At 33.5% G+C, this 17,643-nt stretch overlaps 1 protein-coding gene across 1 annotated transcript in view; it reads left to right on the top strand.

Annotated features, from left to right (window-relative positions):
* The window catches only part of LOC119832421 (guanylate cyclase 32E), an 81,790-nt gene that overhangs the window by 40,680 nt on the left and 23,467 nt on the right, over positions 1-17,643 (top strand). Inside the window, exons 14-16 of the mRNA XM_038356093.1 lie at positions 7,575-7,872; positions 11,343-11,534; positions 14,605-14,782. Of these exons, the coding sequence (XP_038212021.1) occupies positions 7,575-7,872; positions 11,343-11,534; positions 14,605-14,782 (668 nt within the window). The remainder of the gene's footprint in view (positions 1-7,574; positions 7,873-11,342; positions 11,535-14,604; positions 14,783-17,643) is intronic.

Here is a 17,643-nt window from a genome sequence, read left to right as displayed (position 1 = left end):
AAGGAATGGCGATCGCTGCGCGGTACTACAAGTGCTATGCTATATGCTAATCTCGAAGGACGAAGCCAAGTATAATTAAATGTAGCAAACCAATATAAATTAATTATTCAACTTAACAATGAATCACAGGGAAAGACGCGAAGTGTGTTGAAATTGATATTTTTATAAATATGTATCCTCTATCTTCTTTTACTAACATATAGATAACTAGAAAATCTACACTAATCTTATAAAGAGGAAGAATTTGTATTTTTGTAAATTTGTTTTTTGTTTGTAATGGATAAACTCAAAAACGACTGGACCGATTTTCAAAATTCTTTCACCACTAGAAAGCTGCAATTTCACTAAATCACATAGGCTATATATGTACCACGGGCGAACAGCTAGGTGTTTATAAAATACGAAGGTAATAGTGGGCAAGTACAAATACGAAATCAGATATCCACCCGCATTTAGTATGAAATAATTATTACATGGACAATAATTAGGCCAGCGTTTGAATGAAACCATAGTGGTCATTCATTTACTCACAGTGGAAGCAGAATACTACGTTTGATTACCAACATAATTTGAATATGTGTGGTTGCATCACATAATTCAATTAATTGGATATTTGAAAAGCATTGTAAATTTTAATGTTGTTCAAAAATATTATATACCAGCTGTTCGCTCCGGCTTCGCCATGGTACATTTCCGGGATAAAAAGTATCCTATAGCACTCGGGAATAATGTAGCTTTCTTTTGGTGAAAAAAATTGAAAATCGGACCAGTACTTTCGAAGCCTTTATGGTACAAACAAACAAAAAAACTTTTCCTCTTTATTATATTAGTATAGATAAGTGTTACTAGCTGACCAGGCAAACGCTGTTCCGGCTTAATCTTATCATTTAGCGGTATGAAAAATAGACGTTGACCGATTCGAAGACCTACCCGATATGCACAGAAATTTCATGAAAATCGGTCCAGCCGTTTCTGTGTAATTTTATATCTAAAGAGATATTAAAAAAATGCGAAAGTGATGATGTCCGTCTGTGTCCTATCACTATCTTATTCATGACTAAACCGCTAATCCGATGTGAATTAAAGTATAGAGAGTTTTAGACTCGGAAAGGACTAGTTTTTATCCCGGAAATCCTATGGAGTGGGTCCTATGTGAAAGAACCTTAACTGTGTATTTATTTAAACACTTTATTGTGTTGCCAACAAAATACAAAAAAACAAAAACAAAACTTAAACAAATAGGAAGATACAGCAATGAAGGCGGCCTTATCACTTACTAGCTACGCCCCGCGGTTTCGCCCGCGTAAATCCGTATACCGTAAGAGTATTTGGATCAAAAATTACCTATATGTTATTCCAGTTGTCCAGCTGTCTACGTTCCAAATTTCATTGCAATCGGTTCAGTAGATTTTGCGTGAAAGAGCAACAAACGCAACAAACATCCTTACAAACTTTCGCATTTATAATATTAGTAGGATAAGTGACCTCTACGTATGTATCCTTTCATGCGACTACGCGGGCGAAGCCGCGGGCGGAAAGCTAGTTAAACTCATAGGAATAATAGGTCTTGGAGAAACCTAATTTATAATGCATAGAACAGCAACTTAGCTTTCGCTATGTACCTCGCTCCGAAACTGTGAGCTACCCTCTTAGTGAGCACGTTTTATTAGAAACTAACATGCGTTGCTAATTAAGATGCAATATCTATAACTTCTGTACTAATAATCCTCTCCTATTAATATTATAAATGCGAAAGTTTGTAAGGATGTGTCTGTGTTTGTTGCTCTTTCACGCAAAAACTACTGAACCGATCGCAATGAAATTTGATACGTAGATAGCTTTTTTTTATAGTCGATAGGCAGACGTTTGACCACAATCTCACCTGATGGGAAGCGGAGATGTGGTCTACGTGGGTGCACGTCTACCTAGAAGGTGCCTATTCACCCTGGTTTTGAAGAGCTATATATAATAGCTGGACAACTGGAAGAACATATAGGCAACTTTTTATCCCGATATTCCTATGGGATACGAACTTGCGCGAGTTAAACCGAGGGGTGCAGCTAGTATATAATATACTAATAATATTATATATTGTAAATTTCATTTTACAAATGCCCACTGCATGTTAAAATCTGTGTTTGATTATTTTTAAAAACATTGGTGTACTAAATATGATTTTTTATTATAAATTTGTACTATAGTGTTAAATAAAATAAAATAACTCATCGCCTTCCAATTATAATCAAAACTAGACCAATTTTAAATGGGGTCACATGGGATGTAACATCTTTTAATAATCATAAAAATCGGTTTAACCTAAAGGTAGCTAACACTAAAAAGAGTCGAATTGACAGCCTCCTCCTTTTCTGATGTCGGTTGATTATTCAATTTGTTCTCGTATATGTTTAAACAATTAATATTTCGCTTTAAAAGATATTAAAATACTAGCTTCGCCCTGCGTTTTCACCCGCGTAAATCCGTATCCCGAAGGAATATCGGAATAGAAAGTGACTGATATATTATTCCAGTTGTCCAGCTGTCTACGTGTCAAATTTCATTGCAATCGGTTCAGTTGTTTTTGCGTGAAAGAGCAACAAACACACACACATCCTTACAAACTTTCGCATTTATAATATTAGTAGGATTCTTCGCTGCTACAACCAGTTTTGATATTTTTCTTTTTTATCTCGTGTTTAGTTCTCTGAATAAAATGTTTTGATGTGTTCCAGGGATCATAATGTATTATGCATCATATTTTTGAGGTTTTCCTTACATTACAGTTTAATTTATTTCCACGAGTCGCAAGCTTCAGTATGCTAATATTTTCCGAGTTTATCACTGAAACATGAAGCAATTTTTATCCTTTTAACGTATTTGAGAAAAAAATCATAAATGTTTGTATCCACGTATGTATGTCTAAGTATTTATTTATTTATTTATTTATAATCCTTTATTGTACAAACTTAGAAACAACAAGAACACAGTAAACAGAAAAGACATCGTTTGTACAAGAGGCGGCCTTATTGCTTAACAGCAATCTCTGCCAGGCAACCTGGTAGGAAAGGAAATGTACGAAGTTCTGGGATAGTGTAAAAGCAAAAGAAAAACAAGTAATAAGTATATAATAACGATAAAAAAAATATATATATATATATTTATAAACACATACATAAAAATATAAATAATAGAATAAAATAATAATACATATACATAAAAATATACATACGGGTATAAAATACTAATTCATAAATATACATACCTACATACACATACATACACATAAAGTGAAACAAGAAAAATAAAACAAAGAAAAACAATGGCTGGCGACGTCAGCAAGGAGTACAGTAAAAAAGCGAACATACACACACACACACTACAGTAGAGAAAAGTAGTGATCTTTTAATAAAATTTTAAAAGAATTAAGCGTTTTAGCGCGTCGAATATTCTCAGGTAGAGCATTCCATAGTTGAATAGCTCGGACAGTGAAAGAATTATTGAAAAAATTTGAACGATGGATAGACGTACTAAGTAATAAAAGGTTAGAAGAACGAAGAGAGATGGAACCACTAGAGCTTAGGTAAACGAAGTTATCCTTTAAGTACGATGGAGTCTTAGGGCTAAACAGAATGCAGTATAGAAGATGCAGCAAATGAGTATCCCGGCGATAGCGAATAGGAAGCCAATGTAACCGTTTCCTAAATTCCGAAACATGGTCAAATTTTCGTAGTCCGAAGATTAAGTATTTATGTGTATTTATATATTTGGTACCGCCTCCTTGGTACAGTGGTTAACGCGTGAGCGTAGAACCGAGGGGTCCTGGGTTCAATTCCCGGTGGGGACGCACAAAAAAAAAAAAAAAATGTCTCGGTCTGGCAGGACACAGAAGGCTGATCACGTACTTGTCTGTTGTGGATGTACATCATCTGCCCCATACCCCACTAGGGGACACGGGACTTCACTTTATATATTTGGTATTTTAAAAAATTCATAATACTCTTACTCTGCTATTTTTATTATAAATGCTTCTCCTTGACCACGTAGCTGTCTGGAATAGATCGGTGCCTTATAAAAATTTCACAGCAAGCTGAATTTTTTTAAAAGGATTAACACATTGGATTTCTCAATTTTTTTCCTAATATTTTTTCAATTAATATTCAATTTTATATCACATTTTGTCGCTATGTGTTCTATTTAATTGTCAATACAAGATAAAGAACGTTTGCGAAGGTTTGCGCAGGCCATCTTGCAGGCATATATACTTGCAAATGAACAAATTATGTATGAGCAACTGTGAACCAATACAAAACCCATACGGTTTCATATCGCAAACGTCATGTAGAAAAATGTTTTTCTTTATTACAATTAAAGCTCATATTAATAATATGTTTGAAATATTTAGAAATTAAAAACTATTTAACGGGATCACGGAGAGTCTACTCGTTCGAGTCTAGAGTGTTCGAAACGTCGGGTTAATAATATAACGAACAAATCGCGTTTAGAATCCGTTAAAAAGTTTTTAATTTCTAAATATATAACACTCGCGTAAAATCAAACACAAGAAAATACTATGTTTGAAATATTTCAAAATACATTCGAAAATCGTATAATTCTCATTAACCACACCACCAACCACATTAACAGCTATATAAAACAACTATAGTACACATACAAAGGTAAGTAATACCATGAAATCGCATGTAAGAGTCCGGTAATTCAGTCCAAAGGCTTCCGCAAGACATAATCTCCGTATCTATTATTCAGTATTCCACTTAAACCAGTCGCACTATCCAAAGATGTATTTGGACATTTCCCCTCCAGTTCTGAGTAATACATACCTACAATAAGTTCGTTAGCTGCTTCTAATTGGATTAGTGCTGGTCTTGCAAAGACAGGCTTCCGTGCAGCTTATTTATCGATGACAGCATCCTTAGATTCTCTGCCTATCTATAATTGTAATTAAACTTTATTCTATGCTTATTTGCTATACATTTTTACACACTAATTCGTACCTTTGCAGCTTAACTTTAGTGAATATGATTTGATTAAACCAAATCAAACGCACCATTTGAAGGCATCAAACGTACCGTCGGACATTTTTGCATCTCCAATTTAGTTTAATTTTGTCATATATCCCTTTTCATTACATTCCCAGAATTTATTATGTTCATTTAATTTAGAAACAGCATAATTTTGACATCAAAGCCTTTCTGACGATTAGTTACAAATGAGAAAATCGTGTTATAATTACGTTATATAACCCAACGGTTAACTTTTCAAAGCTTTACACGGAAATTATTTGACTTACTTGTATACATAGTCCATGGTCACAATGTGTAATAATACATTATATATTACATTGTATTATTTATCTTTCTCATGATGCAGTCAAAGTTTAAGCTGTTCACTTTAAATTTAGTGCATATTACATATTTTGCTCGCAACAAAGCGGCACCTCGTGTAATAAAATATAAACTTTTGTTATCAAACTTTGCCAACGAATTCAGTTGGGTGTCCCTTTGGATATGTTAATTATATATTAGTTCGGAGTAGTTCTGGAGGCCCGTTTCCTATTCCTTATCTTCCCAAACCATTCCTTCTTTGTATTCCTCAATCCTTTTCTTATACCCGTCGCTTTAAAAGCGGGCAGCGTAAACGCAAAGGCACTACCTCTGCGAATGTTCGTGGGGGGTTATTATTGCGTACTTATAATTTTATACTGTCATTATATTATTTTTTTATTTTTTTATAAATAAGAAAGCAACCTTGTCTGTGTTCTTTCACCTAAACCGCTGAATCGATATTGATTTCCATGGGAAGGGTATTATGCGAGGACAACCCCGGGACTCTTTGTTATCTTAAAGGAAGACAGAAACTGTTATGAACGGATGTATGTAATTTATGTATGTTTATTACTTTATGCCACAATAATGTTAAGGTGGATTTACACAGCCAACATTCATCTGAAAGTGGATAGGTTAATATTTGGAGGTTTGTAACTCAATCATAGAAAAAAATATATGAACATATCTTTATGATATCCCCATTTTATAAGATCAATTTATCTGCTAGCGGCGCCCAGAAAGTACGAGGCAGTTTAAATATAACTCAAAACTCAGATAAACAATTCATTCATAATAAACTCGGAATAATTCTAAATGTAGTGGACTGTCTCTTATTTACTCGGCTCTCAATTTTAAAAGAAGGCGTTTATGTGTAAGAATTTATTATAGTTACATTTTATTATTGCTTTCTCTTTTGAGATCGAGGCATTTGCAATCTGCACACGTAGATGGAAATTTCGGGAGTATTTATTATCTGTGCTGTTCAAACGAACTGTGGCTATAGATAATTAATAATTAATTGAGTATAAATTTATTATATTATTTAATAGACGCGAATTTTTCGATTCAATGAGCTGTTTGGTAGCAACTTTAATCATAAACAGAAAACTCAAACGCAGTTATTATTCTTGTAATTTGTTGTCTGTCTGTTTCTTCGAAGCACCCGAACGGTTGAACAAATTTTGATTTTGTTTTTTCGTTTGAAAGGTGAATTAGTCGGGAGTTTTTTGAAGTCGGTGGGTAAATTGAAATCCAGAACCTAACTGACCAATCTAACCATAGACTCCTTAAATTCATTTCTATTGGATCAAATAAAATTTCTTTAAAGAATCTGAATTAAAAGATTATTGCGACTCTGTTACATACAATTAAAACACGTGCATCTCGGCTTTCTCTTGTTCAGAAGTGAACTTAATCCTTCTATATATATATAGGCAAAAAATGCATTTTGCGTTTTTTTTCTAACAATTTTTTTCTTTCGCCTAAGAATATGTTTAATTAAAACCAGCGACTTTCTTTTTTCTACCATGTAATACTTAACTATGTTATTTTTTTTAATTATTATGTTCTATTTTTAAATCGTTATTTATACTTCTTTTCATAAACGTTCGCATTTCAAAAGCATTTTTTGAAGGCGCCTTATTTTCAATATTGTAAATGTAATTTTGACTGCGTTTCGCGAATATTTCTCTTTATTACCCGATGTAGCTCGCTTGACGAACAACAATTATGTTCTATGAAACTATACTTATTTAATAAACAGCGTTACGGTTGCTGGAAATTATTTATTAATCACATTTATAACTATACGGACAATGATAATTGCGTTTGTGCAAGGCAGTTTGTTTGACAATGTTAATTTTTGGTTTAATAGCAATAATTTGTTTTGAATACATCTTGGCCACATCTCAACTTACCAGCAGACGAGAACGTGCACAAACGCTGCCTTATTATTTTTATTAGATAATAAAAATGCAACGATTCATTTGATATATAAATAAAATTGGATTGTCTGCTTGTAGTATCGAAATAACCTATTTTTACTACATGTATGTATAACATTTTTTTACAACTTTTTTTCTGTCTGTCTATTTGTTCCGGCTAATCTCTGGAACAGCTGGACCGATTTGAACGGGACTTCCACTGGCAGATAGCAGATAGGAACATTGGGGTTAATTTCATTTTCGATGCGGAACGCAAAAAGTTCTGAATAATATAAAATTCTTCCCATAGATGCGAGAACTACGCCACGAGAACCTGACTCCATTCGTTGGGGTCTGCATAGAGTCCGGCTTGGCGTGCATTGTCACAGCGTACTGCTCCCGCGGCTCCCTGGCCACGGTGCTCGCTGACAGGGACCTGCATCTGGACGACATGTTCGTGGCCAGCTTGGTGGCTGACCTGCTGCGGGGGCTGACGTACCTGCACGACTCCGCGCTCGGTTCCCATGGCAACCTGACGTCGAGCAATTGCTTGGTCGACAGGCGTTGGGTGCTACAGATATCTGATTATGGACTGCATACATTGAAAAGTAAGTGTTATACTGACTGACTTATTTATTCTTTAAGAGTAAAAATTATAACTTAAAACATTGGCCATATAGCGAATTTTAATGCGCAAGCAAAGTTATTTAATTGGAAAAAATTTAGAATATAAAAATGGGTTAGCTTAGGTTACATTCGTAGATAGGTTTAACAGAATACAAGAAAAAAACTCCTTAATTTTTTATTGTATGCGATGCTATTGGATAGGTCTTTAAAAATAAAATAAAGGTAGCGATATAAAGAAGGAATAAAAAAAGATTGTATGTATAAATAAATAAGTATCACTGCTACGAAATAGGCTTTTCAACGCGATATAAACACTCTCTAAAGACGTGAAAATGTCATAGTGCCTTTTTGCCAAAAAAAGGTGTGTGTGTGCGATTCACACACGATAGTACACGTATATATTTCTGTCTCATTCTTTGCCGGCTTCATTCTACACATTGTTGTATTTGTGTCTCTCACCTGTCGTTTTTTCCGTTGAATCAGGTTTGAAATCACAACGATTCTAAAGAAGTTTCACTTCAAAAAAACAAGAATCACATAATTTTGCAGTCCACGTAGGAAAGCCGCGGGCGGAAATCTAGGTTACAATAAATACTTAGTTAGGTACCGTATACGTGATTGCAAGCTATTTCTGGATCTATAATATCGCAATTTACATAGCTACGACTTTCAGAACGTACTAGAAAATTTCCTATTCAACAAATGCACTTTATAACCATTCGATTTCAGAATAAAAACATATTCACTTTCTACTTGCATTTAAATTTTATTTCTATGTAAATACCAGCTTTAGGTTTTTGATATTACATTTTGGTTTGTTTATCTTTCATTCGTGTTACAACTGAGCGATTATATGCTGTTATTTTTGGGTCCGAAGATAGATAGAGTACCGCGGAAAAAACATCTCATTTCCAAGGGAAAATCCTTCCACTACGCGGGCGAAGCCACGGGCTCAACTATCGTCTATTTACAAATAAAATTTAAAGAAAGAAAAGCAAGAAGAAAGATGGCACACATAATAATTAATCTGTTAGATTTTAATTACAACTAACAATTGAAAAGGTTTCACGTGAACTTTAACCTCTTAACGCTTAGGCTAGGCTAGGTACCTAGATACAGAGTAATTCTATTTTTTGTGTAAAATTATGCTTGGATTTCCTACTAATACTATAAACACCAAGTAAGTATGGTTGAATGGTGGAAATTTGGAGAGATATATTATAGTCTGGATTAGCACATTGGCTACATTTTACGGGTACCACGTGAGTGACGCCGCGGGTGACAGCTAGTTAGAATATTAGATGAATATAAAATAAACAAATACAAATCAAGACAGTATCAAAAATAAATGAGAAATATATACACCTTTAAATCTTTCAATTACGTCGTTGCTCCATAGACAAACTAAAAGCTATTCTGATTTGCTTTTATAGAAATAAGCCAGACAGGATTTTATATACGTCGCAGTTTTATGAGGTTTTAATAAAGTCAAGTTCAGCGGCTCTACGAAACGGGAAATATAATTATAATCTGGCTAAGTTTAAATTGCTATTTGATCCATTAAATCCGAATATTTCATAAAATCCTGGTCATAAACAAAACTAATCACATTTAAATCTATTTTGATTAAAACCCACACTTCGCCCACATCATGAATTATAAGCAATCAGACAATAAACGAATTAGATAATTAGACAGTTTTGATGTTATTCATGAAATATAATAATATATTAATAAATTATATTAATAAATAGTGGGCCAAAAACACTCACACACACACACGCGTACGCGCACACGCACCTACTGCAGTAAGATTATTTTATCACTAAACATTATTATTAGGTCACTAATCATTTAATATTATTCGTACGATTTTACAACTTTATGTATATTAATATTATATTCTTATCAATTCAGTAACTTCAAAGAGTATAAGTAGTAACCATAATAATTAAAACAGTTTTTAGCAATGCTTGCCAATTGTTTTAATAGTTAAAGCAATAATTTGTAACTGATCAGAGCGATAAAAGCATAAATTATATATTTTTTTATTGCAATGAAAAACAACTAATGTTACAATATATATTATTATTCCAACGGCAACATAACCCACTAGACGCATAATGTCATAATTTCTACTGAGAAACTTTTTAATCAACACACATAAATACGCGGGAGAAGGAAATTAGCGCATGCGTATTGGCAGTTTATAACATGTCAAAGAAAAATAACATTCGGTTTACACGTCATTATTAAAAAAAAAATCAAGTAAATTACATAATTTACAAAAATGCATCGAGCAGGAACAAAATGCTTTAAGGAGCAGCTGTTAATAGTTAAAATACATTGTCTTAACCATTCTTTATTTGATTACAAACTCAATATCAAAAATAAAACGAGAATATATTGAATTGGTAAAGGGGTTCACGTATGAGCGTACTAGCTGCACCCCGCGATTTCACCCGCGTAAGTCCGTATCCCGTAGGAGTATCGGGATAAAAAGTTTCCTATATGTTATTCCAGTTGTCCAACTATCCACGTACCAAAATTCATTGCAATCGGTTGAGTAGTTTTTGAATGAAAGAGCATCAAACACACATACACATCAGTGAAATATATCATCTGCCTCTTCTCTTTAAAGGTTGGGCTCTAAATAAACAAATTTAATTTTTGATTTTTATATTCATTGATGATAACACATTTTTTATTTCGAATGTTTATACGTGAGTGAACCAGTTTTACATCGTTGGCAACCCTCAGTTATAGTTTAATATTACCTGTGGTTATTCGCTCACGTACATAATACGATGTGTTTACACCTAGATCTTACTCAATAACATACTATTAAGATGCTTCATACGATGTTATGTACGGAAACCCATTTGTGTCGGAACTACATATAACTATAGTTGGACTATAGTTATGACATCGTCTAGGTTAGCGCTGCTTTTAGGTTTAACTATAAATTCTTTATTATTATTCTTTGATATCAACACCCGTTTCTTCGTTCACGTTAGACCTGTATATAATTATTTGTATCTATACTAATATTATTACGCTGAAGAGTTTTGTTTGTTTGTTTGAATGCAATAACTAGAACTACTGATCCGATTTGAAAAATTATTTCAGTGTTAGATAGCCCATTTATTGAGAAAGGCTATAGATTATATATGTACCACGGGCGAAGCCGTTGTGGACCTCAAGTCTTATACATGACCCCATGAGAAAAAGTAAATACGGATATTATAATCTAATTCGGGAATGTAATCTGTCTATAAATTCTAACCCGTAATATAAAATTAGACTGGTCGAAAAACCTAGTATTATGTTAAATCTATGATTTTATAAAATTGCTACTAACCTTTTCCTAGTGTGATTATTTCCTTCTTTTTTTCACGTTTGAATCATAGCTAAAGGTGCTACAATGTTTCTAAAATTTGTGTTGTTCAAGGTGGATGTTCAGATACAGAAGATGCCCTCCGTGTCGAGAAGCGCATGCTGTGGCGAGCTCCGGAGCTACTGAGAGATGCCAACCCTCCCCCCCGGGGCACTCAAAAGGGAGATGTTTACTCATTTGGCATCATCTTGTACGAGATCCTGGGGAGGAGTGGGCCATGGGGCGACACTAGTTTGACTAATGCCGGTAAATTTTGGAATGTATTTGTTTTTTTTAGAGTATGTGTCTAAGACTAGAAAGTTCATTCAAGTGACATCAATGACAACAGTCGCATTTGACCAGTGTGGTGTATGCCTTATATGGACTTATGATGGTGATAACGATTCGTTATGTGCCTTTGGTATTGTTTTTAATGGCAGTTTAACTTTTTGGTTAAAGCAATTTATTTTTAAGTATTATCTGTGACAGACAAACACAAGACAAGTCTACCATAAAACGAAAACAGTTTGTTACAAATTGTTATTATATAATGTCATAAAAACACGATATTTATTCATTCATTTGCTTTATTAGTTATAAAGCATTACGTTACATATATTGAATCACATTAAAGATATAAAAAAAATGTACAAAAAATTTTGTTTGCATTTTTATCAAACTATGCAAAAACAACCCTACAGAGTACGTACAACTTTAATCTGCGGACGTGATTTGTATGGCCTGCCAGCTTTATAACTAAAAAAGTAAATTTTTTCGTATGTGTTCAATGTCTCACAGAAAAGCGACGCTCGGACCGAAACTCTTAGTTAGCTTGTGATTTTTCAAAATCCTATAAAGCTTTTACAAACATCATCTTTAATTCGTCGAATTTGTAACATTGGGTTAGTTAAATACCAACATAAGAAGTAAGCTAAATACCAACATAAGAACTTATCCTTTTTTCAGATAGTTAATCAGCCGTTCTTATGATAAAAAGTGCTCGTAAGTAGCTCACGCTGAGTGTAGTGCCTAAAGTACTAATTGCGCCTTTTTGTGCTAAGATATTTATAAATTGAACAGTTTATTTATGTATTGGATCCGAACCAAATCTTTCACATTGTTACGCGAACCGATAGAGACACAATTTCCTTATTATTGAAGTGAAAACTTCTTTAGGCGCGTTGAGCGTTTTGGTAGAGGGTAAAATCCTCGGTTCGCGTCACCGACGTGCTAATGATAATAGTACATCTATAGCTATAAAAAATTTCATATAATTTTTGCATAAAGTTTTAATTACTCTCAACTTAATAGTTCCGTTTTCAATTCTATCGGCAGTCCCACGACTGCTACTGTTTTTTAAACTATCAAACATGGCGCCCTTATCTCTAGATTTCTACTAAATAAAAACACAAATAACTTTTCAGTTCAGTTCAATTTTCTAATATTAAAATAAACGATAAGTATCATAGGACGTATCATAAAGAATAAGTTGATGAGAAAAATTAATATCATTTTCATGTATTTAATAATATTTAAAAGGTTTTAATACTTTGTTCCTACTATTTAGGCTCTAAAAAAATGAATGTCTCATCTCAATTTCATGTCTTTTAACAAAAAGATGAATGTCTATTATCAAAATGCACTTTATTCAATGAAACCAAAATCACGTCCTTCACAAGCTTGACTCATATTTAACAAAGGTGTGAATTATTGCCCCAAAAACCAAACATGCGTGCAAACGTATAATATAGTTGCAAAGGAACGGAACATTCTAATATTTAAAAAGAGAACCCGCCAAAACCCGCACACAGATTATCCCACGATGAGAAATAAATGCGTGGAATCGGAAAAAATAAACCGTTTCGTTTGTGGGAAGGAAAAAGTTCCGCGACTATTTCCGATATTCATCTTATTTATAGAAGTGTTAATATTGTTAGTAAATATGTCTTTCACTGTTTATTTATCATCATACTTTTTATATTCTGTATATATATAAAATTTTCCTTTCACAATGTTAGTTACCATACTTCTTCAAAACGGCTGGACCGATTGTCATATGTGTGCATATGTACAAAAAAATTCATTTAGATTTCAGTATCGGCCAAAATGTATTTTTCATACCCCTAAATAATAACAGTAAGGCGTCCGCGTTTGCCGAGTCAGCTAATTGTATCTGATATTGTAGAAATAGTTTCTAGTTGTTTGTTTCACCTGACGGAACAAATTTCGATGAGTTCTTACTAAATGAATTACGACGTTGGGGCCATCAAGAAAAAAGCTATTTGATATTGGTCCAATAGTTCCTGAGATAAGCAAGTTTAAACAAACAAACATTATGTTATTTAAACAGATAGAATTATAATTACCAATCAAAGTTACAAAACTAATCTGAAGTAAATTTGATTTTATAATATTCTACAGGTTTCTATTTCAAAGATAAAACTTATTTTGTACTAAAAATCTTAAAGATGAATTATATCAAAGAAGTCGCAAAAACACTTGTCTGAGAAACGAATAAAACAAATAATATTATTATTCATTTATATTCATATTTATTTATTTACTACATTTGTAGCGCTATCTTTAAATAATATAAAGAGGTTATATTTTTACTGTCTCTGCCAATTAATTTTCAAAAATGCTGAACGGATTTTTCACAAAGAGGAAACTATATTCACAGATCCAAAACTTCAACAAAATCATATAAACGACAAGGATTATCTACATAATAATGCAATAAAAATAATTCTATTATCTCATTCTATTATCTCTTGGGGCTTGCCTGGAAAACATCTCATTACCGCCATCTCCACAGCACTAAATGACGTTAAATTGGTTATTTTTCATTATTTTGCTTTCTTAGCACAGGTCTACATTTCAAATCTTATCATCTACTATATAAAAATAAGTCGGGTTTTCCTTCCTGACGCTATAACTCCAGAACGCACGAACCGATTTCCACGGTTTTGCATTCGTTGGAAAGGTCTTGGGCGTCGTGAGGTTTATAGCAAAGAAAATTCCGGAAAAATTTCAACAGAAAAGCGGGAAAAACGAAGCCATCTGGTGGCGAAACGGAGTTCGCCGAGTTTGCTAGTGTCTTCTATATTTGTAATAATATTTACTTAATTGTACAACCGACTTCAACATTTCTACATTTTTTATGTTGTTACCTCATAACTTTTTACTGAGTGATTTTGATGATTGTTTTTTGCAAACTGGTGCATCCTACGTGATCTCATTTAAATTGCTCTGGTCCTGACAACACGAAGTCAGTTTAGTTATTTAAAAAATAATAATATATCTTCGAAATAAACAAGGATAATAATTTAAACAACAGAAATCATCGGCCGCGTGCGCCACCCCATCGGTGGAGTGCTATACCGTCCACCTATTGGCAACCTGACCGCCCGACCTTCGGTTATCTCCGTGCTGAAATCGTGCTGGAGCGAGCGGCCAGACCGACGTCCTGATGTGAGGCTGGTCAAGTTGCGACTGAAGGACATGCATGCGGGGATGTGAGTATGAATGAATGATTCTTTATTGCACAATAGGCAACCTTATGCAACCTATACCTTGGCTACAGAGCCATCTCTTCCAGGCAACCAAAACAAAGGAACAATACAATTAAAGCGCATAGGTAGGTGGTGTATACTTTATATACTTGATATATATATATATATATATATATAGTTTTTGTGAATCTTTAGCCTGAAGAGCTACAAAATCTTAGCATGGACGCGTGGGTGATCAGGTGCACCCTGGTAATGTGAGTATGTATAGTATCTTAGATTATATAGATTCGGGAATATAGAAAGCCTAATAATTGGTACAAAATTAGCTTTGATTTTTTCTAGAATTCATGCTCTTTGGCAATTTTAACGCGCTTTTGCACATACAGAATCATACTCTCTGCTTTCATAGGTCTTAATCATTTTCCTATCTATTTATGCATATTTCCATCTATACAAACCATCCGCCCACAGTAAATATAACTATACTTCGAGTAAAAACAAAAGCAAACTCAAAATATCTTACTTAAAGTTATTCAAAGTTAAAAGTTCATCAAAATCAAGTCTAAAGGAGTTGGTCATATACAAACCTGTAAACATGCAGAAGATGCCTTGATGAACTAATGAAAGCGTGTGAAACATATGTGAATTTTTATGCGCCTGACAATATCTCTATTGATAGAATATCTATTTATTTTACTAATAAAATATGACATTCGAGTGGAAGATGCATGATTAGGTAAACATCCAATATCAAGCAAATATCTAATATCTTCTAATCTAATATCAAAATCTATCTATCGAATATCTAATTATCTGAATATCACATCGTTACTAATTACCACTTGATTAATATGAGAATTGATGCCATACGACGCAAGCTCTGCTGCATAGTTTGAGATAGCAACGCTGGCAACTTAAATACAGACCTACATTGAATTTCTGTGAGGATTACAGTTTGCTTTGTCGCTAACTATGTCATTTAGTTCAACTATAATTGTTGATAAAGCTCTAACGGAACTAATTGGCGTATTGATTTATTTAAATATTCTATGTACTAACAAATCATTCCTAAAAAAAGGTCACCATGTTCCTAAGGTATGTACTACAGATTATATAATGGGACCAAATGACATTAATTTCCAATCAAACATAAAAATAATTACGCGATTCGGTTGAAAATGCATGAAGTTATTTCGCATGAGATATCAAAAAAATTATCCGATTTGTGAACCTCCTTTGTTAATAGGAACCTCAGTGGATAACTAAGTTTTTATTTACTATTCAATGCATTTTTGAAATATATCTACTCACGGGATCACGGGCGGCCGAGAGGCTAGGCGTTGCTACGGTTAGGCAAGAAACGCAGGTTCGAATCCCGCCCCGTGATAGAATTCTTTCTATTCTTTAAAAAAAAAAATATAAATTTCTCAAAAAAAAAATTCTCATATATCTACTCTTTAGTTATGGTCTATATGTTTATGATTAATTATCTATATTTTTTAAGCAAATCGGCATTCAAACTTGATAAATGAATAGTTTGAATTGAAAAATAAAGTTTGAATGAATTAGACACTTTAGACAACGATTTACATGTGTATATGTTTTCTGTATTTTCTGCTTTAAATTTTAAAATACGATAAGTAAATAAATTACGCTAACGTGAAAGATAAAGATTTCAGGTAAGATAAGTTAAGTAAAACCACGTTCATTTTCCATTGTCATTTCATTAATTTCCATAATAAAACACTTTTAAGGTTAACATGTAAGCAGTATCAATTTCAATGTTATGTCTTTATACAAAAAATGGGACTCTTTGTTAGGACATCTAATATCTCGCAACGTCATTATTGTAAATATTTATATTTGGAAAAAATACCGACGTCAAAATTGATATAAACGTATGCGTATGCTTATAAACGTATTTTTCCGAAACAATTAATCTTATTGGGACTGATATGTAATCATGAAATAATAGATTAACATTGAAACCAGTTTATATATTCTATGTAGTGGTGCAGCTACGCAGTGGCTAGATGGAGAAAAGGGATTAGGAAAGGTTTGAGGACTGGTGAGAAATGGACTGGGAGGGATGAGGAAGAGGAAACAGGCCTCCGGCTCCCCCACTCACCGTACGAAACACAGTAGCATGATACTATTACACGCCGTTTATCTGTGGGGGTGTGATACTTCCCTGGTACGGATCGTCTCCCACATGATACTTTCCAATAATTTCCATTTTCAAAATAAATAGACAGGTTTCTACAAAATCATTACATGTACACTGATTACATAAGTAGTTAGGTTACTTTTTTTAATAATAATAATGATAAGGAAGCGCTTGACCACGCTCTCGCCTGATGGTAAGCTGAGATGTGGTCTAAGATGGAGCGCGCTTCCCTAGAAGGTACCTGTTCACTCTTTGCCTAAAACATTTAATTACATAACATTATTTATAGTATTTTCTTGTGTTTGATTTTACGCGAGTATTACAACTGCGGAGAAATAGGTGGAGGTAGTTCACAAACAACAATTTTTGTATGACTTTCAAGACATATAACATCTTAGTCTCCCCGTGACCACGCTCGCTGTAAAGTGTTCGAAACGTCGGGTTAATAATATAATGAATAAATCGCGTTTAAAATCCGTTAAAAAGTTTTTAATTTCTATATTATTTATAGGTATATAATGATAGACGCTTGCTTTATTAGATTTTATTGTAGTCGGTGAACGGGGCCTTTATTTATTCAAACCAGAGTCCGGGATTACCTAGCAACGCCATTGTCACTGTGAGTATATACTTAGTCTGGCCATAAATACTGTTACACTTAATTATAAAAAAATATTACATTTGAATTTCGAATCTG

Source organism: Zerene cesonia, chromosome 15 (assembly GCF_012273895.1).
Source record: "Zerene cesonia ecotype Mississippi chromosome 15, Zerene_cesonia_1.1, whole genome shotgun sequence".
Taxonomy (NCBI): Eukaryota; Metazoa; Arthropoda; class Insecta; order Lepidoptera; family Pieridae; genus Zerene; species Zerene cesonia.
This window is presented reverse-complemented; position numbering and strand designations above follow the sequence as displayed.